An 18,689-nucleotide genomic window follows, 5' to 3' on the forward strand; every position below is an offset into this window, starting at 1 on the left:
AACAAGGGATGGTAACTAGAGGGCCGTCGGGGACATGGTTGTAACTCACAAATTTATTACTTTTCCCCCCGCGAGCTTCGAGTTATTTTATGCCAAAGACAAACCGGCTACGTCCGTGGCCGAGAGGGCGGTTGGGCGGGGAGAGGAGGGAAGCGAGCACGACGAAACGAATATCTCAGCTGCTTCGTCGCGTTTTTACACCCGCGGGATATATTAGTGGACCGCTAATCCGCATGGATTTTACGGGGCCGGCTGTGCATGCGAGCAAGCCGGCGACGTCGCCCTGTCGAGACCAAGAAGACAGCGTCGAGGACACTTCGTTTTCGACTCGGCTAAACCCCATCGATTCCCGTCGGGAATCGAAAGAATTCAGCCGAAATTCGATTTCTTTTTATTTTTTTTTTATTTGGATATTATTTTTGTGGAACGATCGATACCAATTCTCGTGACGGTGAATTACAGGGGAATCCTATTTCGAGGTTTTTTATTTATTTATTTATTTATTAATATAAATTGGCATTGCCCTTTAGTATAATAGTTTGCAATCTTATGTATGATAAGCGAGACTTCGCGCAGTAATAGTCGTGGTTTGGTGAAGAAGATAATACATAGTCAGCTGTAGAGACATAGACTAATGTATCGGTTGAGGTCAGACGTGTGTACATGATATACAAGTAGTTTTAGATTCTGGAACGATAGAAGTATTGCGCGTTTCCATGATACAGCGGTAGGAGTTAACCCTTTATTTCCTGGCGGTACTTTGTTGTACTACTTATATTACAATAAAATGCTACCATAAACCAATATGCTTAGAACCTGGTTAGGACTTATAAAGATTTGCTACTTCTTTGAGGGCTTCTGAGAGGTTATAAAATGGTGTCAACGCTCAGAGACATCATATTTAGCTACTCGAATAAAGAAATTCGAAAAGATGAAGAAAACCATATTTAAACAGTTTTCAAGTATCTTGAAAACATTGCGGTACAAAATTAACGATAACATAATTCAGGCCTTAAAAGGTTAAAGTGCAACATAATGAAATACAAAATTTAGTAAGGAATTTAGAATTTTTGTCTTGTTTTTATTAAGTGGTGCTAGGGTACAATAAATCTTCGATGAATGTTCAAAGGCTCCTTGACACTGACAAGGAGACGTCCCCAGCTGTAACGCTGACTTTTTAATGAGGTTTAGCACAGTGATAGAGTTTGGAATTCTCAAGTCAATTATTTATTTATTGTTAGAAATATTTGTTTCCGCCGCATATGGCCATTAGTTTATGAAATATTTAATGTTCAGTGCCGAGGAGCCTTCGAACACTCATCGCGGATTTACTGTATACGGTAAAGTCTCTATAGTTGTCAATTACGTGACTACTCTATAGATGGCAGTCGCTGTCCCAACTTAACAAGAAGTTTTTCTCACAACCAATCAACCGTGTAATCGTCCTCATTTAATCATGTTTTTTTAATTTGTTACCGTCGGGCCGACAAAGGCAAGACATATGAGAGTTTTCACAATCATGAATCTCCTACCAATGTATTCTATAATTGGCAATCGGAAGTCCCGAATTACTGCCATATATGAAGACTTTACTTTCTTTTGGTTTCTCAAAAATTGGACACTCCACAATAACAAAATACGCCAACAAGTACAATCCTGTAGACAAAAACATTTATTTATTTTCATTTAAAGTGACACTTGACAAAGAGTACACCCGTCATTGTATCTTGTTGTTCTTTAATTTGGAGAAAATGACAACAAAAACGAAATGATTGATTGAAGAAGCCTATGGTAGTGATATTTGTCCTTGTTCTTCAACGTCCGCCCGTATTTTGAAAGAAAACGTTAGAAAGATATTTTAAACTTAAGCTATGTTACGAGTGTATTAAAACAAAAAATAGTGTTTTACTTATCGGTACACCTAATAATTACGTGTACAAATTCATAAAAGGTCGTGTTAAACTTTCTTAATGTTCGCCAGTATCTAAGTGTATTTGTTTTCAATATCAAGCGTTTGCGTATGAATTTTCCGCGAACGATAAATTTCGCGCGATTTGGACGGAGAAACTCACATTTATTAGCTGTTGGCGCTTATATTTGCAGAAGTCGTGCTGTGAGTCAAGTGCAAGAATTTTGCTGGAATGACTAATTTCGTGTGACTTTCGAAGGAGCGTTGCAGCTGCGGGACACGGATATTTTAGCGACCCTCGGCAACCCTCTTCAACGTTGTTGAGTTACGTCGGGACACGGTCCACTAAACACCCACAATTTTTAGACCACATGTTATTTTATTCATGCCCGCGTGTCAGCTTCTCATTGCCCGGCCGATTATCGACGAGATTCCGTCAAGCATAAAACATTTCTTCATGTCACACTTTTTTTATGTGACGCCATAAATTGCGGTGCTTGTGAGATCACTAGACTTGCAGTTTTGATGTTTATAGCGTAAAGAAGTACGTATGTGTGAAAAGCAATGGAAGGCAAAATTTTCATTAAGTTTAATATGTTTTTTTATTTCATTCCGAATCCGATAAACTCCCTAAAAAAGTTTCTGTTTTTAATTGTCTTTGAAAATTACTTTATAAAATGTTATTTCGCATAATGATCCGCACTCTAAAGATCGATTTGAATTTAATGGTGTATCCACAGTTACGGGAATATAAATTTATTGTATTTTTTAAAGTTGGTAATTCTTTGCAACAAACATTATAATTATTTATAATACTTTTAAGTATACCACAGTGTATATTTTCAGGCAGCAGGAGAAAAGAATATTTGTTTAACGAAAATTTGTATACTGTACTGTGAATTATAATATTAATATTTGTGATAATGATAACGGAAATAATCATGACAAACGTATAATCTCATTCATCTAAGTAATGTTAAAAACAAAGCTTAGGTTATAGTGTAAAAACAAGTATACCTATGTACTGATGCAATTATTAGTGAATTATTATTATAAATATTATTTGTATTAGTCACAGTAGAAAATGTGTTCTATAAATTTACTACTGTCACTGCAATTATTAATAATACTGCAACGTCGGCCAACAACAACTGCGTCATGAAATCCGTAAATATTGTACAAATCTCAATTTAGTATGATAATATAAGATTAACATAATTATGTAACTATAATAATACCGTTGCAATTTATATCAGGAACAGTTAAATTAATCCCTTTTGCACGAGAATGTATTTAAATATCAAGTAATAGTAGTATAATTAATCCCTTCGGCAGGAGAATATATTTGAATATCAAGAGTATATTCCACATGTAATGAAATTACATAGTTCCCATTGAAATGTGAATCGTTTAATAGCTTTTTTGCATAATAACATCGCTTATTTATCGTAATAATGGCGACTGCCACTTCTTTACGCAATCATCTGATATGGTTTATTCGTCCTTAAGAATTCAAGCAAATTAAAAAAGAAACTGTTTCATTAATATTATTCAGGGGAATATGCATCTCGATTAATAAATTTCGTGAAAAATGTAAATGTCGATATTATTTTTATCTTTACGCGATAAAACTTACAAGACAAATGTCTCTTCCAAACCTAAAATTACCTATTTGAAAAATACTTCCAATTCACTGTACTTAATTTACAGGATAAAATTCATGAACGTTTGAAGAAATGTAAACGATACCAAAACCAACACCGTGGAACACTACGTCCATTCTTCATTGGCTCTGAGAACAGCTTCGCGAATCTCACTTTAACGTCCCTCGTTATTAAAACGATTAGATGAATGTGTTAGGAAAGAAAATATTACGGTAATAATAAATCGACCGCGGGCAAATGTCAGTCCTCGCCAAATATCGCTTGATCGATGCCGCGGAATATTGGTACAGGCTTTATTGCCGCGCGAGTAAAATTTCCGGGGTAATGAAAGCAGGACCGAAATAACGCTCCATCGATAATTTTATATCGGAGATTACGGGGTGCAGTAGCGCAGATTATAATCCCCCGGGTTTTATAACTCTGATAGATTGAATTCATCAGGATACCCGGTCGGCTGGGAAATTAAAAAAAAAAGGAACACTTGCAACAATTCGATTACCCGTTTAAATCATTTTTTTTTTGTCGGACACACAACAACGCATAAATCGTCGATAAAAGATAGTGTTATGGAACGAGATTTAAAAAAAAGTTTGCATTACGTAACAAAAACGTTAATTTGTAATACAAATGACGCTAATTAAAAGTGTTCGAGCTTCTTCGTGAATCTAAGAATTTGATTAGGTCATGAAAATAATTTGTAGACGCACATTGTAAAGAACGTATAGATATCTTTTACAACCTGACAATCGTGAAGTTTACGTTAAAATTGAATATACATACCTTTGAAAATATTTTTGTCATTTTTGTACTAAGAGATCGATAGTATTTGTCTGATATATCTGTTCTCAGTGGATTTAATGTTTAAAATCATTAAAAGTGATTGATATTGGAATTAGATTTAATGATAGCATGTCTTAAATCTTGATGAAATTTGCCCATTATACCAAGTAAATTAATGCATAAATATATAATGTGTAAATTGTAGTATATAAAATAGAAGTATGTTTAAGTACAACAATTAAATAAAAACGACTGAAAAAATACGTAACACTGGCAGTCACTATCTCAAGAAAGGCCAACACCCTCTCAAGGGGCTGACCAGTCGATAGTATCTCTTTCCTTTGGAAAAACAGAGATGCAAATTGCCCCACGCGCGAAAAATAGCATCGCTATAAGCACGCGTTAAATATCACATACCTACAATATGTAAGTACAGATACGATTTAAACGAATAATGAAGACGTAAAATACTAATCTTATGTGCACCAATATACTATTTTCACAATTACATAATAATTATAGGTTAAGTTAAAAATATCTTCTTAATCTTTTGCTAGGTTAAAATGGCGTAGAATGCTGTCCATGGCAATGGAATTGAGTTTGATAAAACGCTGAACCACTCATTGATACACCTGAATGTAACCTACAATTACATAACCTTTGACAAACTACATAAAACACTAATATTCTCACTACAGCCCTAACGTTCAAAAGTTCCCCCTGAACTTTGAAAAAGCATTTACGATGCTACATTTATATACCATTTTTCCTAAGTTTTTACCGATAGAATGTACCAACACGGTCTGACCGCTTAACGCACGTGCATTATTTAATAAATTATTGCATTACTATTCTTTGAATTAAACTTGGTCGAAGCTAAAATTGAATTAACGAAATACTTACATATCGCTTAATGATTATACATGTGTATAAAAATTATTAGTGTCAAATTAATTCACAAGTTGCTCTGATAAAGAATACAAGTACAGATTGAAATCTGGGTTTGAATCAAACTGACCTGCACAGTGCACGAGGGTTAACTTTGCAACGTACTGCATATTCGAACTCATCTCTTTCGAAAAGCTTCGTCAACCTCGAAACTTCCCACCAATAGATCACTCTCACCCGATGTGTATATTCGAAAATCAAGATGTTAATTTCAAGGGATCCGCCTCCAACAAGACACCCAAGCGTTTCCCAACGGCAATAACCGCACGCATTTCCTGTATCCGTGTCTCGAGTTCGGGTCACGCCTTCGAAAAGCCAAACTGCATCACGTATCCAAGTGTGTGGCGACCTCATCGAACCGATTTCCGAATGACAAACGAGCACAGCCGCGCATCCGATAATTACTGAACCACCAGCCCCCCCCCCTTCGTCCCGGAAAAGGAAACACGTCGAGGGGTTCAGCGTACGACCGCGTGGCGGGAGCACCTGTGAGGCCCAAGAGGCTGGCTCTACGATCCCCAGCGAGAAACTCGCAGACTCTCCCCGCTCTTAATCTCGTAATCCTTGGTTTCCTTAGGAAGTCGTTTATTAGTCAACCGTACCGGCCGCCGCGCGTCATTGGGACAACGACCGAAGTTTATTTCGTGCGAGCCTCAAAGTATTTATAAACATTCGAAAACTCTGCTGTTCGATCGACGATATTTTTGGTGCGCCTGCTGTCAAAAACGGAATTTCTCCTTTTGGGGCGGTGAAGACAGGTACGTGGTCAATTATTAGTTGGACTACGGATTTTTCTGCAAAATGGCAGCCTGCAAAGTACAGTAACGTCTTCCATATACGAATTGACAGGGAAACATAAATGTTCGGATAAAGAAATTTTCGAATAGTAATCACGTTTCTGATACTAAACTTCGTTTATTGAAATAGAAATCGAGAAAATTGATAGTTTATTTAAATATTTATGGAACCCGTATCTTTTTGGTTACTGAATTATAGAAATTCTTTCACGCAAGTAATTGAGTAGAATTCGATCGAACGGAAGAAAGTATACATTGAAAGTAAGCACTACGTATTTGCAACAGGGGAAAGCACAGGGGAAACACTGTTGGGATAACGGAACGTTGGGATATTAACGTGTCTGGGTGTCTGAATATGGAGTCTACTCAACTCTACTATAATGCATAAAGACAAGAACAAAAATAGGAACTTCTTTCTTCCCTTAAATATCTTATTGGATTACAAATAAAATAGAGTACTTGTTACATCTAATGAAAATTTTGTCTTTTATCTATTGTATTTCACAGAAATTCATAAATTTTCCAATCTAATTATTGGGCTGCTGCAAAGGCGATTTAATTTTATAAAAAAGAGAATTCAATTCATACGCTACGTTTGTCGATTAGATTTTGGAGCTCGTAAATAATGTTTGTGTAGTTAGTTTCTCAGGGTGTATAGTAGGGTGGAGTGGAAAAATCAAAATTACGTGACTGTTTTCTAATAGTGAAAAAAAACTTGCCTTTAGTCCTCCAGATTAAACCTGCAAAAGATAGTTTTTGTCAAAAAAATGTTCGAGGGACGCAAGGGCTTGGAAGTTTTAATTTTTGGATTTTTTAAACATATTTTTGAAATTGTGTATTTGCTAACTTTTTTTATAGTTTCAAGGAAAAAGAACGATGTTTCTTTTTAAATCAGAATTAATATAAAGAGATGCTTAAAATTTCTTAAAGAATAGGTAAGATAATGATGTTCATATGAGAACATAAAGAAATCTTGCGAAATGATAGTTTTTATTAGTTTACTCCCAAATCCCTTTCATTCAAAATTATAGCTACATAGTGAGAATAATTATTTGCTGAAAATAAAAAGTAAGTTCCTACAAATTACTGAAAAAGTCACGAAAATTTCATACAATCAATAAAACAATTGATTTTTGAGTGACCTGCGACACCTCAAAAGATTTGTTGATCAAGTTCAGATTTTGATAGCCCAACTACCATTATACAAAACATTCTGTCCACTATTAGATGTCACCAAAAATAAAAAAAATTATGCCCCTCTATTTTGTTCTACCCTGGTGTATAGGCCTCGGTATTTTCTTTTGAAAAACTGATGGATAGAATTTAGGCAGTAAGGTAATATTATTCATCAATGTATTTGTAAGGGAGTTCTTTAATCCTCCTTTTCAATTATCATCTCATTCAAAAAAGGCACAAAAACATCTGTGAGCTAACTGATCAATACTGTTCTATCTTTTCAAAAAAAAAAAAAAACGAAAAGAAAAACTCGAAAATCTATGAGTTCCACAAACTGGTGTAAGTACGTTTCGAAAAGTTTCGCTTTCTTCGGGGAACTTGCCGCCCTTGTACAAGTGTCAAGTCAAATAGCACGGTTTGTTTATTCAGTACGGCGGGTCAGGGCTGTGCAATTCGATGGATAGGGTTCGGTATGGCTCGTTAACCAATTTGTTTAGTTTCAACTTGACACGGGGTCGAGCACATGGAACCGATAAGTAATCTGAGACGCGGCGTGTCATTCTAGTTTAACACGCGTGTCACAAGCGTTTTGGAAAAGTCTACGGATAGAATGTCTTACGAGAGTTTTACAAGCTCGGCGCTACTACCTAGGAAAACCCCCAGCGGCCTACAGGAGGTTATTTAATTAGGGCCTATCACTGTTTCCTGGTGTCCTCGAAATAAAACATATGTTTCTGTCGGGGTTGGACCGTTTTATGAGATCCTTTATGGAGTTCCCGTATTCGTGAAAGCAGAGGCAGAAAATTATGGACGAAATTTTTGTATGGATTATAGTAAATTATAGAAATTATCAAAAATTACAGAAAATTATGAATTGCGAAAATTATAATTATTAAGTGTTCAATATATACTACTATATACGCACCCCTCAGTTTCTACTTTGTCACTTGCAAGTTTTTAATCATTTACCTATTGTTTTACAAAGTTAACACTAGCATTACCAGCATTGAATGTATACTAAATTAAATTGTAAAATATAGTAATATACACCATTTACAGAACAATTTAGCATAATATAGCATAACATAAAATCTACAAGGAATTAAAAATCACTATGAAGTCCACCAAAATAGTATTATAATTTCAGTAATCGTACGATAAGAAATCTGCAATCTGTCATGACGGATTCGGTAGTTCTAGTGTTAAGCACTCGTTACATACCTATCACTATTTTCTAAATATACAAAGAAACATATGCAATTGGTAAAATTAACAGAAATGTCCATAAAGAACCAATGAAATTATGAAAAAATAAATATCCTAATTACATTAAACCGCTTTTGCAATGAATGTTATTAAGAAATTCGAGATTCATGAAGACGAAAAATTAAGTAACATTCAGTAACATTAAATCAGCTACAGTTCAGATATATTACCGGAAACCGATGTAAATACCGGTATTTTTTCGATTTCTGTAAGGGTAGGGCTTATACAGGGTTAAAAAGGGCGAAGGTACAACCGAAAATACCGGTATTTTACGTTTCGGTAGAAGTCCCCGCTTTAAATGTGTCAATAGTTTTTCCAGTAATTTTCAGCGACGTATAATAAAGGAAAATAGGTTTCTGCTGAAAATAATTTCTCCGGGAACCTGCTGTATTTCGAGGCAGTTCTAGAATTACACAGTTTCAAATTCAACAAGGTTCGCGACGGGTCCCATGGTTTCCTTTCGTTCGGAAGCCCCTCGGTTCTCACACGTCGGGCACGCACAGGAATTTCCACGGCGAAACGACCCTCGACACCGAGACCCAGCCCACTTCAATCGGAACCCACTGAGTACACAAACCTCGTTCCTGGGGCAAGACTCGGGCTCTCGTACCTTCACGCGGCAGCTGAGATAATGGGAAGGAAATCAGTTCATTTCTATGTTGATCCCACCGGCTTGGTCCCTGTCGCGCTTAGGAGACCGCCACGATTGCCTCGGTGATCGAGAAATTCGAGCCGGAAAATCGACTTGATGGCCCGGCTCATCGGGCGACTTAACTATCCCCAGGCGAGTCTATGATATTCGTACTATGCGTCGGATATACTGGTCGACTGTAAAATTGTCGATTTATCGACCATCCCTAAAGCCCCTCAAAAATCTAATTTGTCGTATACACTTTTTTGATTGATATTTCAAAAAAACATATCAAGTTGGGAAGTCAGTTTGAATGTAACACAGTTACTATTGTGTCGACTATTATTTCAATATATGAATTTTATGTTCGATGTTACTCATAAATGGGACGACACGAAAAACAAAGAATACACAAATAAATTATTTATAACTTTCACGAGATGATAGAAACAACTGGTGAATAAACTTTTGCTTTTACTTTATCTAAAGTCAGAGTAAAAGTTTATGTTAATATTCAGGATATTTTTAAGAAACTAAAGGAAAACCTAAAACATGTTACATATACGTGAACACTCTGTATACTTTCATAATATATAATATAAATCGGAAAATTTGTCTTTCTTATGCACTCTTGTTACATTCCTGCACAGTGTATGAAAGTAGTCTCTGATCACTAGACTGCAAATGGTCATTCTTGACAGAAACTGAAAGTATACACAAATCTGTTTCCTTTATTAACGGTTCTAACAGGCTCCAAACAAAATGAAAGCTTCATTAAACTGTATTAAATAATTCACTACGTTGAATTATAAAATCTCCAATCCACTAATCACCTATTTATTTTACACAATTGTAGATAAAAAAATTAGCAAAAATTCTTTCCAATAACAGAACTATCAACGTTCATACTCTAAAAGCGTATTTCCCAGTTACCCAGCACGGGTTATAATTCAAAGGGTGTCGGATCGGAGACTGGAAGGGCCGGCAATACGTCTTATTTCGGCGGGGCAGTGATCTGAAAGATCGCGCGTCTAAATGCCAATGAGTCTGCGGCCAGAAGAGTTTTACCGTGGCTTTCACCCTGGGGAGACCTAGCGGCTAGCCGAGCAATTTGTCAACACCATTAGACGAAGGCAACAAGGGTTGACTTTGGCGCATCTGCCAGGCTCGATCGCAGAGGCCTCTCGGCCATAATAAAGGGGTAGTTAATGACTACAAGGGGCTCGATCGGAAAGCCAGTACAGGCCGTATGCCACCCTGTTGACAAAATATTGGGATATTGGCATTGACCGAAAGGGATAACAGATTCTACGAAGGGTTCCTTTCCGCTGTGCTGCTCACGAGAAAATCGGTGCTGGGATTTGGACCCGGGACAAACGGCCTGTCATCGATCCGCGCGTTTCGAAATCTCATTATGAGATAAAGCCTGAAAGAAGTTTATAAATTAACTACAGACGACTCGTCTTAGAAATGACAATCCTACGATTACTATGTGAAAAATTGAATAACCAACTGAATGTTATTTCTTGGTATCGTTTCGGAAATAATGTGCTCTTTACTGTCAATTTAAGATATTAAAACGTCCTGAGCTTCAAAAATTCTCTACTAGGTGGTGATTGTGAAAGAAAAATTCAAATTCGTTTGTGAGAGAAGTGATTTGTAGGTAAGGGTTAAGTAAAATTCGTTTCTGACGTTAAAATATGCACTACTGGTGTAAATATAGTGACTCGTGGTTAATATACATGTTAACAAGAATATATCTTATTTTAAGAGATTTTAAGATTTTCTTATATCGAAAGTACTCTTATAGAAGTCATAATCCTAATTTACGGTAACGGTTGGTCTGATCTTTTATGCTGCCTGAAAAAACAATTGATGCGAATGATACTAGGAGATATTGCTTAGGACATTCTCATTACAGCGAGGAAAGCGTGTAATAAAAGTACAAGCTTTAGAAGTATCAGGATTTCAAATGTTCGAATAAAACGTTAGCAAGCTTTTATTAGGCTGCAGCCAACAATGCACTATATAGATTGTTTGGAGAACCTGAAGTCAAACAGAAACTTGTTGTGAAAGAAACTGATCTTATTCAGGGTTTCATTAAATTCCATAATATGCATAGAACTACACGAACTGTATCGAATTGTTTATTATATTTAACTTCGGATAATCCTGTATTGAACTGTTTACTATAACCAACTTCAGACAATCCTGCGTTGCATAAACGTACAAAATCCACAGTCTAGTCGTCATAAAGGACACTGGAAAATGTTAAAGGAACTGACACGATTTTGAAATTCATGAGGTGTTGCTGTAAATCTTGCGTACATATACTCATACACAACGGGGCCATTCTGAACATGTCTTCTGGTAAAACATTTTGAAACGCTGTACCTTGGAAATAAAGGAAAGTGACCTTCTATGACACCCTCCCTAAAGTCAGTCAAGTGTTACTTTCTCAAATAACTCAAAACCATACGTCATATACATTTTCAGTGACTATCTTAACCAAAAATACAGCAAAGAAGTGCCATTACTACACAACAGTGAATCCCTATGGCATTTTCCCCAAAACAGTCAAGTGTTTAGCGAACTACGAACTGTCGTCGGTACATTCGCTACCATAGCAGAGATGATAAACTATTTCCCACCAAAACAACAGTTTCTCTCAAAATCTATCTAGTCAATTCTCAACAAAAGAAAACAAACAGCTCGAAGTACCAAAAGAAACTGAATAATCTTTTTGCAAATACACTGCTCAAAAGAATTAGGGTATCGCCAATGTGGGCGGTCCTGTTACACCCAGACAAACGGAAACAGATCAAGTGCTATAGGTTTCTTAAATTGACATCGTTTCCGTACAATACTAACATTATTAACACCCAGTTAGATTTGTACAAAAAAGAAAAACATTTCAAAGATTATACGTCGTATCGATAAACAGAGCGACAGCAGTCCATGATCCTCTAATTGTTCTGAACACTGTACAAGACGGAAGCGTTACGATCGAAGGCGACTGGCCGAGGTCGACGGAAATCCTGATTCACTTAACTAATCAACTCGGGAGACTACCAAACAGGAGTCGAATTAATCGGATCAGTTCGGTTCGGAAGGGGTCGTATGATCGGGCGGACGCGAAACGGAGAAAAGTCCGCGATTTCGTTGAAGAGTGGAACCGAGCGGGTAGGTATGTACCTGCGGTCTCTCTCTTCCAACACGGAGAGTTGCCGGCTGCGGGACTGAAACTGAAACGGGGGATAGGTGGCATGCCATTGGAATAAGATCGGGTTTAGCCGCAGTGTCGGGTTCGAGCCCCGGATAAGTCTGCCTTATCCCGATAAGCCGGTGAGTTAATGAATCACAAAACAGGTGGTGGCGCCACTGAGAGATCGTCTTCGTCCTCGAGTTGGCTGTGTACCGTGCGCGCAGCTGAAAATTCTTCCGCGACCGATGAAACAGCGGTAATGGGGGGCCTTTTTCATTTCTTTCTTTTTTTTATTCTTCTTTTCATCGTGGAACAGACCCGACTGATACCGGAGAATTTGGCTTCAATGTTTGTTCACACGCACTCGTTGCCTCGGTTCTTTATCTCAGGGGCCGACACATCGCCCCGGTGCACTGGAGCATTTCACTCTTTTAAATGAAAATTTTGGGCCGCCTGCGCGCGTGCGCTCTACCACGACGCTTAGGCCCAGTCTAATGTCGAGTTACGATAAGCGCCAATGGAATTGTACTCGCTTTTTATACGGAGTGGCTGAAAAGGAAACGACTTACGGACGTGATAGGGAAGTCGGTTTTGAATAAAGAGTTACTTTGAGTGAATACTTCCTCGAGGAGTTGTTAGTATTAACCTGTTAACCGGGGAAGACGAGTTAACACGTTCTTTGTATTCCGAAATTTGTTTCTATAAGATTTCGTTTTGCTGTCTACATATTGGGTGTACCAGTAAGTAATCCATTATATTTTGTAATCACGAGGTAATAAATGTTCAATCAAAAATATGTTGCTGACATTTGACTGAGTAAAAATGGCGTAGGATCTTGGAAAGCTATTATGTTTACAAATTAAGTAATATAGATCCTCGATTTCCATAAAAAACGAATAATGATCTCACGAAAAAGTAATGGATTATTACACCTAATACCTGAAGATTCCTGAATATCTATTATAATATGTATAGGATTTTATATTCATTTTTAATTGTGCCTGTATGGGTGTTGATGATCGGAATGTCGCCAAGTTAATATTTACGTACTCATGACATACTCAAGTGTACAAGATAGAGTAAAATAGATTCCTGGACAAACTTTGTAAGTAGATTGTGGATGTTCCCGTTTTACATCTCTTGCGACTGGTGTTAATAGAAGTAGATGTTGAACAGAAATTTATATTTTCTAGTGGCAACCTTAGGTAGTTGGAAATAAAGATATAAAATTGATCAATTATCAGATTAATAAAGATACAAATAAATACAGATATAAAGATACGGAATTTATTGATTATTAAATTAAAGCAGTGGAAGTGGTGAGTTTGAAATATCTTACGAAAGTTGCTCCAATTAATATCAGTACTTTTTCTGAGATTTTGAGCTTTGTTTGCTAGCACGAATTATTTTGTACACCTATCATATTTATAACGTTAGTAGAAATGGATTATTTTTTGGTATAGTTTCTTTAATGTTGAACCTTTATTTAAGTTTTCAGTTTGCTATATTTGATAGTTTTTTACATACCATAAATGTCTCTATTAATAACGTTTCTATTTCATTTTCCTCTAATTGTAATATCAACCTCCGTAGTTTAAACATAATAATATTTTCATAATTGGCAAGTTTCTCTGCCCCAGAGCCTAAAGAACTTCTAATAACTGTTACCGTGTACCTAACAGTGATACTTTGGAAGTTGCCTGTCCTGCTCTTTCAATGGATTAGGTACATCTTCCCAAAATATGTAGAATTAATGTTCCTGTTAGCAGTTAACAGTGAAAAGAGAAGATTGCAATTCTTATTATTCGAAACAAAGGGGCTATAATAAACACCGTCAGCGGCACAAGAGAAATTTTTAAATTTCAAAAGATGCATGAAAAGTAACCAATAATCTCTCATATTATAAATCATATTACGTACAATGAGAAATGAAAGTATTTAAATGATAAGATTTTCCAAAATTCACTACACACAGAAAGATTGTGAACAAACGATGTTGGTTTAATGGAAATTGTATTTATGTTAGCAATTACGCAGTAAATACATACAAATCTGAGAACAGAAATGAAAGAATCTGTTGATAAATAAAAAAAAAATCATTTATAACTAAAACTGGAGACGTGTAAATTGTGTAAATAGTAAATATGGAAGCATACCAATTGATTATATTATACTAATAAATAGACACCTGAAGTTTATGCAAATTGATAATTTCAGAAACTAACGCCTAAAAATAAAAGTTAAGCAGAATTTTGAATTCGGTACTAGAACCTTCACTCTTTCGATAATAATATATATATAGTGTTAAAGATTATTAAAATGTCTATTTTCTTGCATTTTACAAGTTAAGAGACGCGATAAATACATAAAATATCTGCAGTCTACTAAGAAGATTATATTCTTTTATCGATAATGTAAATTCTGATACTGTGAAAGCAAGTCCAGAATAGCATTTTCGATTACTAATTCTTACACCTAACACTTTATCTATTGGAATCCATTCTCGTTCTTTATGACATTTATATAAACCTTTACCTATATCTACAAATTAACTAGTATTTTTCAAAAGAATCTATTATTACTAACGATAGAAAATAACCATGATATCGGTAGACAACGTTGATCCCCGCCGTCGATTCATCGAATAGTTCGAATCCGTTTTCATCGGTAGCTAATTCCCCCGATTGCATTAACACGCGGGAATCGGTCCGAAATTTTATTCGTGCCCGTCGTATCGGTGATGGAATAACACGATGGGCGCGGTGCTTATCAAGGCTATTCGTACTAATGTTTTATCTGTGCTCGGCTGGCACCTGACAAGAACCAACGGTACAATGTTGCTTTATCGCACGAAAATTTTCAGTGATATTGCAATTAAACTGTCACACACGGTACATACCGTGCCGTTGAGTTAATATCGCGCATAACACACACGTTCTCGATACCTCGAAAACGGGTCCACTTGACAAAACGGAGAGAAAGAATGTCTGTTCAATTTTGACAGTCGTTTTAGTACTCGAGTACCGGGGGCGTAAGTTCAACCACCTAATCGGGCCAGGCTAATGTTATCGAGAAAGAATGTTATCGAGAGAATATTCTGAATACCGATCAGTTTTGTTCCGCCGCGCGAAGACCGCTCGCGATCCATTGAGATCGCAAAATTCGTTGATATGAATGGAACAGAAACGGGGTTACATACAACGAGTTTCGAACAAAGCGTGGTAGACTCGTGAATTTTCACGTCCACGTGTCTGTGTGTGTGTGTGTCTGTACGTGTGCCAAATTACTGCGTCGAACGATACGAGATTTTCTGGAGAGATGCGAGCGATAACGGCGGAACGACGCAGCGCTGCACGATTTCGGAGCAGTATAGGCGACGAAAGTATTTGTCGGTCGAACGGAACGAAATCGATAATATCGCAAATAACGAAATCACACGAATTGACAAGCCCGTACAAGCGATTATCAGCGATACGCGACGAAGGGGAAAGCAACGATTCCGACCCGTATCAGTTCACGATCGAGACACGAATAAAAGCAATTATGCTTGTTACACATGTAAGGATCACAATAAAACAGTTTCACGCAGATAATTTTGTTGGTGATTTTATAGAAATTATTCACGATCATTTTCAGTCAGTTATATTACAGTGGGTGCCAAAAGTTTATGACCGAACTATAACTTTAACGTATCTTTTTAAAAAGTATATTGATATATCCATACACAGTGCTTCTTCAGATTTGATGTTACAAAGTTTCTTGCATAAAAATGATCTGGTCTCCTGTTTCGAACAAATACGGACCTGATAAAAGTTATGACAATGATATGGTGAAATTACAGTTTGGCTGGAAACTTTTGATTGCCATTGTATATATGATGGAATATGCAGATTTATGATTTGTTATTATTTTTATAATATGTCAATAATTTTGTGGGTTAGGTACCTATAACCATCCATACTTTAAGATGGTGAATTTATTCAATACAAGATTATTTGCACATAGGAAATATTTAAATTATTTAGAAAATACGTTTTAATATTGTTAAGCCTAAATAATATTTTTATTGAATAAAATAATTAGTACCTGGGATATTGTATTGCGTGTTAATATGAATGCCAATCAATCACTTGTCAATATGAGAGTAAAATGTTTCTGAATTGTTTTGTTCGCGTTATATTTATATACATCATTTACTTCTGCGAATTGATAAGTACTTTTGCACTGAAGTTCACGAGGAGTGTGCACAGTGTGAATTTAATTTGGAAATAAAAATTCTGTATCAGTAAATTAACTGTTATTTAATTATTTTCCTGTTATTAGTAATTGTAATCATTTGTTACTTTCCGTTGAATTATCAGAAATAATTATGAATTATTGCAATCTATTTTCAATATAAATGAAAGAAATAGATGGAACAAAATGTACGTTGAAAATTTAGATTGTGCATAGTGGACAAACTTTCTGAGCTTCTTTAAGTAATTTATTAGACGCGAATACGGTTCGCTGTCTCAATTCATTGTTTAACTCTCTAGTTGGCTCACACGATCATCGTCTTTGAAATACAGATAGCAGATTACAACTCCACGTTTTATCGCAATAATAGCTTTGGCAGTCTTAAACAAAACAGTAATCAAAACGTTTCACTAACCACTCACAATAGTACATCATGTACAAAAAAAGAACCGAGCAATTAAAATAGATTACCATTGGAATGAAATGCACAACAAATTGATAACCAAAAGATTTTCCAATTTCAGAATTTCCGTTGCTCACTTTAACACGTTCATCCTAATCCATTGATAGGTTAACAACAAAACAATTTTGCAACTTCCTAGATGCCAGATATAAACTGGATAAAATACCTTAAAAGATTACAATTATTTACATTAGGATTCGTCGTCACACACAGGGGTGAATATAATATTTCATTCTATCGCCCGAGTCATGTTTAACCCCCATGGGGAAGCGTAAGAAACCGCACGTGGGGGTTGAACGTGTTAAAAATCAGTGAGCTGATTGCCCCACGGGTATAAACGGGGCCAAGTGTGTGGGCCCCTTTGGTATTGTGACCGACTCACCACGTTTAAGTTTCTCCAGCGGTTCGTGCAACTGATGGGTCGAGTTGTGCAACATGGATGTGTCGTGATGCGAATTCCCGTGAAGATCGGGATGGTGCATCGTTCCCTGAAAGTGGTCACCGTGGAGGCCGGCCATCGCGGATGCGGCGGTGTGCTGATGATGCTGGACCGATAGACCGGTTGTCGATCCGGTAACGAGATCCTGAAGGCACAAATCCCCGTTGCCACCGCCGCCTCCGCCCCCGGCGAGTTCGAGGCTTCCCCCGCCCCCGCCGCCCCGCTCCATACTGAAGAAGGTTAACGTCGTGTTGACTGATCTGTACAACGCAACGCAGGATCAAGGCGGCCTTCGAGAGGCCAAATCGCCACCGGATGGACTCGTCGAATGAGCTTTTTCCTTCGAGCTTCGTCTCAGGATCGCATTCGCCTCGAAACGTTGAATTCTTTTCTCTTCGAGGATTCGATTGGCGGCGACGGCCGTCGGCAAGAAACACGCTCGGTTGTACCGATAGAGGACGACTGACCTCTTCAACGGATCAGCTTAAACGTAGCTCGTTTCACTGGCTCGAACAATCGCGACTCGAGAAAACCTGTTTGTTGCTTTCTATTAGGATGTCCCGGCATTAGGTCCAGTTGTCACCAGAGGATTCCGGAGCGAACACAACTCGTCAGAGGCCAATCACGATGATCCGTCGTCGCGAACCGGCGCTAGGCGACAAACTATGCTCCACCAGGGACCTCTTGTGAATCTTCGGAAGATACGCACGAAGGATTCGTCCGTGGGCTGCGAAGATTGTTTCCATGGATCGATCTCGAACTGAGTCACACGACTTTTACCCTGAATCCGGGCTGCTGCACCGTTCCGGGCACCCGGTCAAACACACGTGTTCCCGGCACTTAGGTTCGAGCAACTGATAAATCAAGATAGCCACGGATCGACGACGAGCGACGACGCGTTACGTAAGGATCAAGAGACGCAGGGAGAATAGGGGAGAATAGTGGGAGATTTAGAAACACCCACGGAGGAAAAGTAGGTTGAACAGCTCGTACTATGGCCGCAATAGGCAGCAGCTTTACATTACTTTTAGATGTCACACGTTTCACGATGATTGCTCGAATCTCGGAATTTCTCAGCAATGCCAATAATCACTGGTCCTCCTTTCGCTCGTATGTCCGATGTAATCACGAAATCAACGGAGACTTTAACGTAGAGGTGCAGTCGTAATAGAATT

At 37.4% G+C, this 18,689-nt stretch overlaps 1 protein-coding gene across 1 annotated transcript in view; it reads right to left on the bottom strand.

The window, feature by feature from the left end:
* The window catches only part of LOC107194411 (pituitary homeobox x), a 61,156-nt gene extending 43,413 nt beyond the window's left edge, over window positions 1-17,743 (bottom strand). The window contains exon 1 of the mRNA XM_015584034.1: window positions 17,458-17,743. Within this exon, the coding sequence (XP_015439520.1) occupies window positions 17,458-17,743 (286 nt within the window). The remainder of the gene's footprint in view (window positions 1-17,457) is intronic.
* Window positions 17,744-18,689: the final 946 nt, after the last annotated feature.

The sequence above is a fragment of the Dufourea novaeangliae genome, unplaced genomic scaffold (genome assembly GCF_001272555.1).
Source record: "Dufourea novaeangliae isolate 0120121106 unplaced genomic scaffold, ASM127255v1 scaffold12, whole genome shotgun sequence".
Taxonomy (NCBI): Eukaryota; Metazoa; Arthropoda; class Insecta; order Hymenoptera; family Halictidae; genus Dufourea; species Dufourea novaeangliae.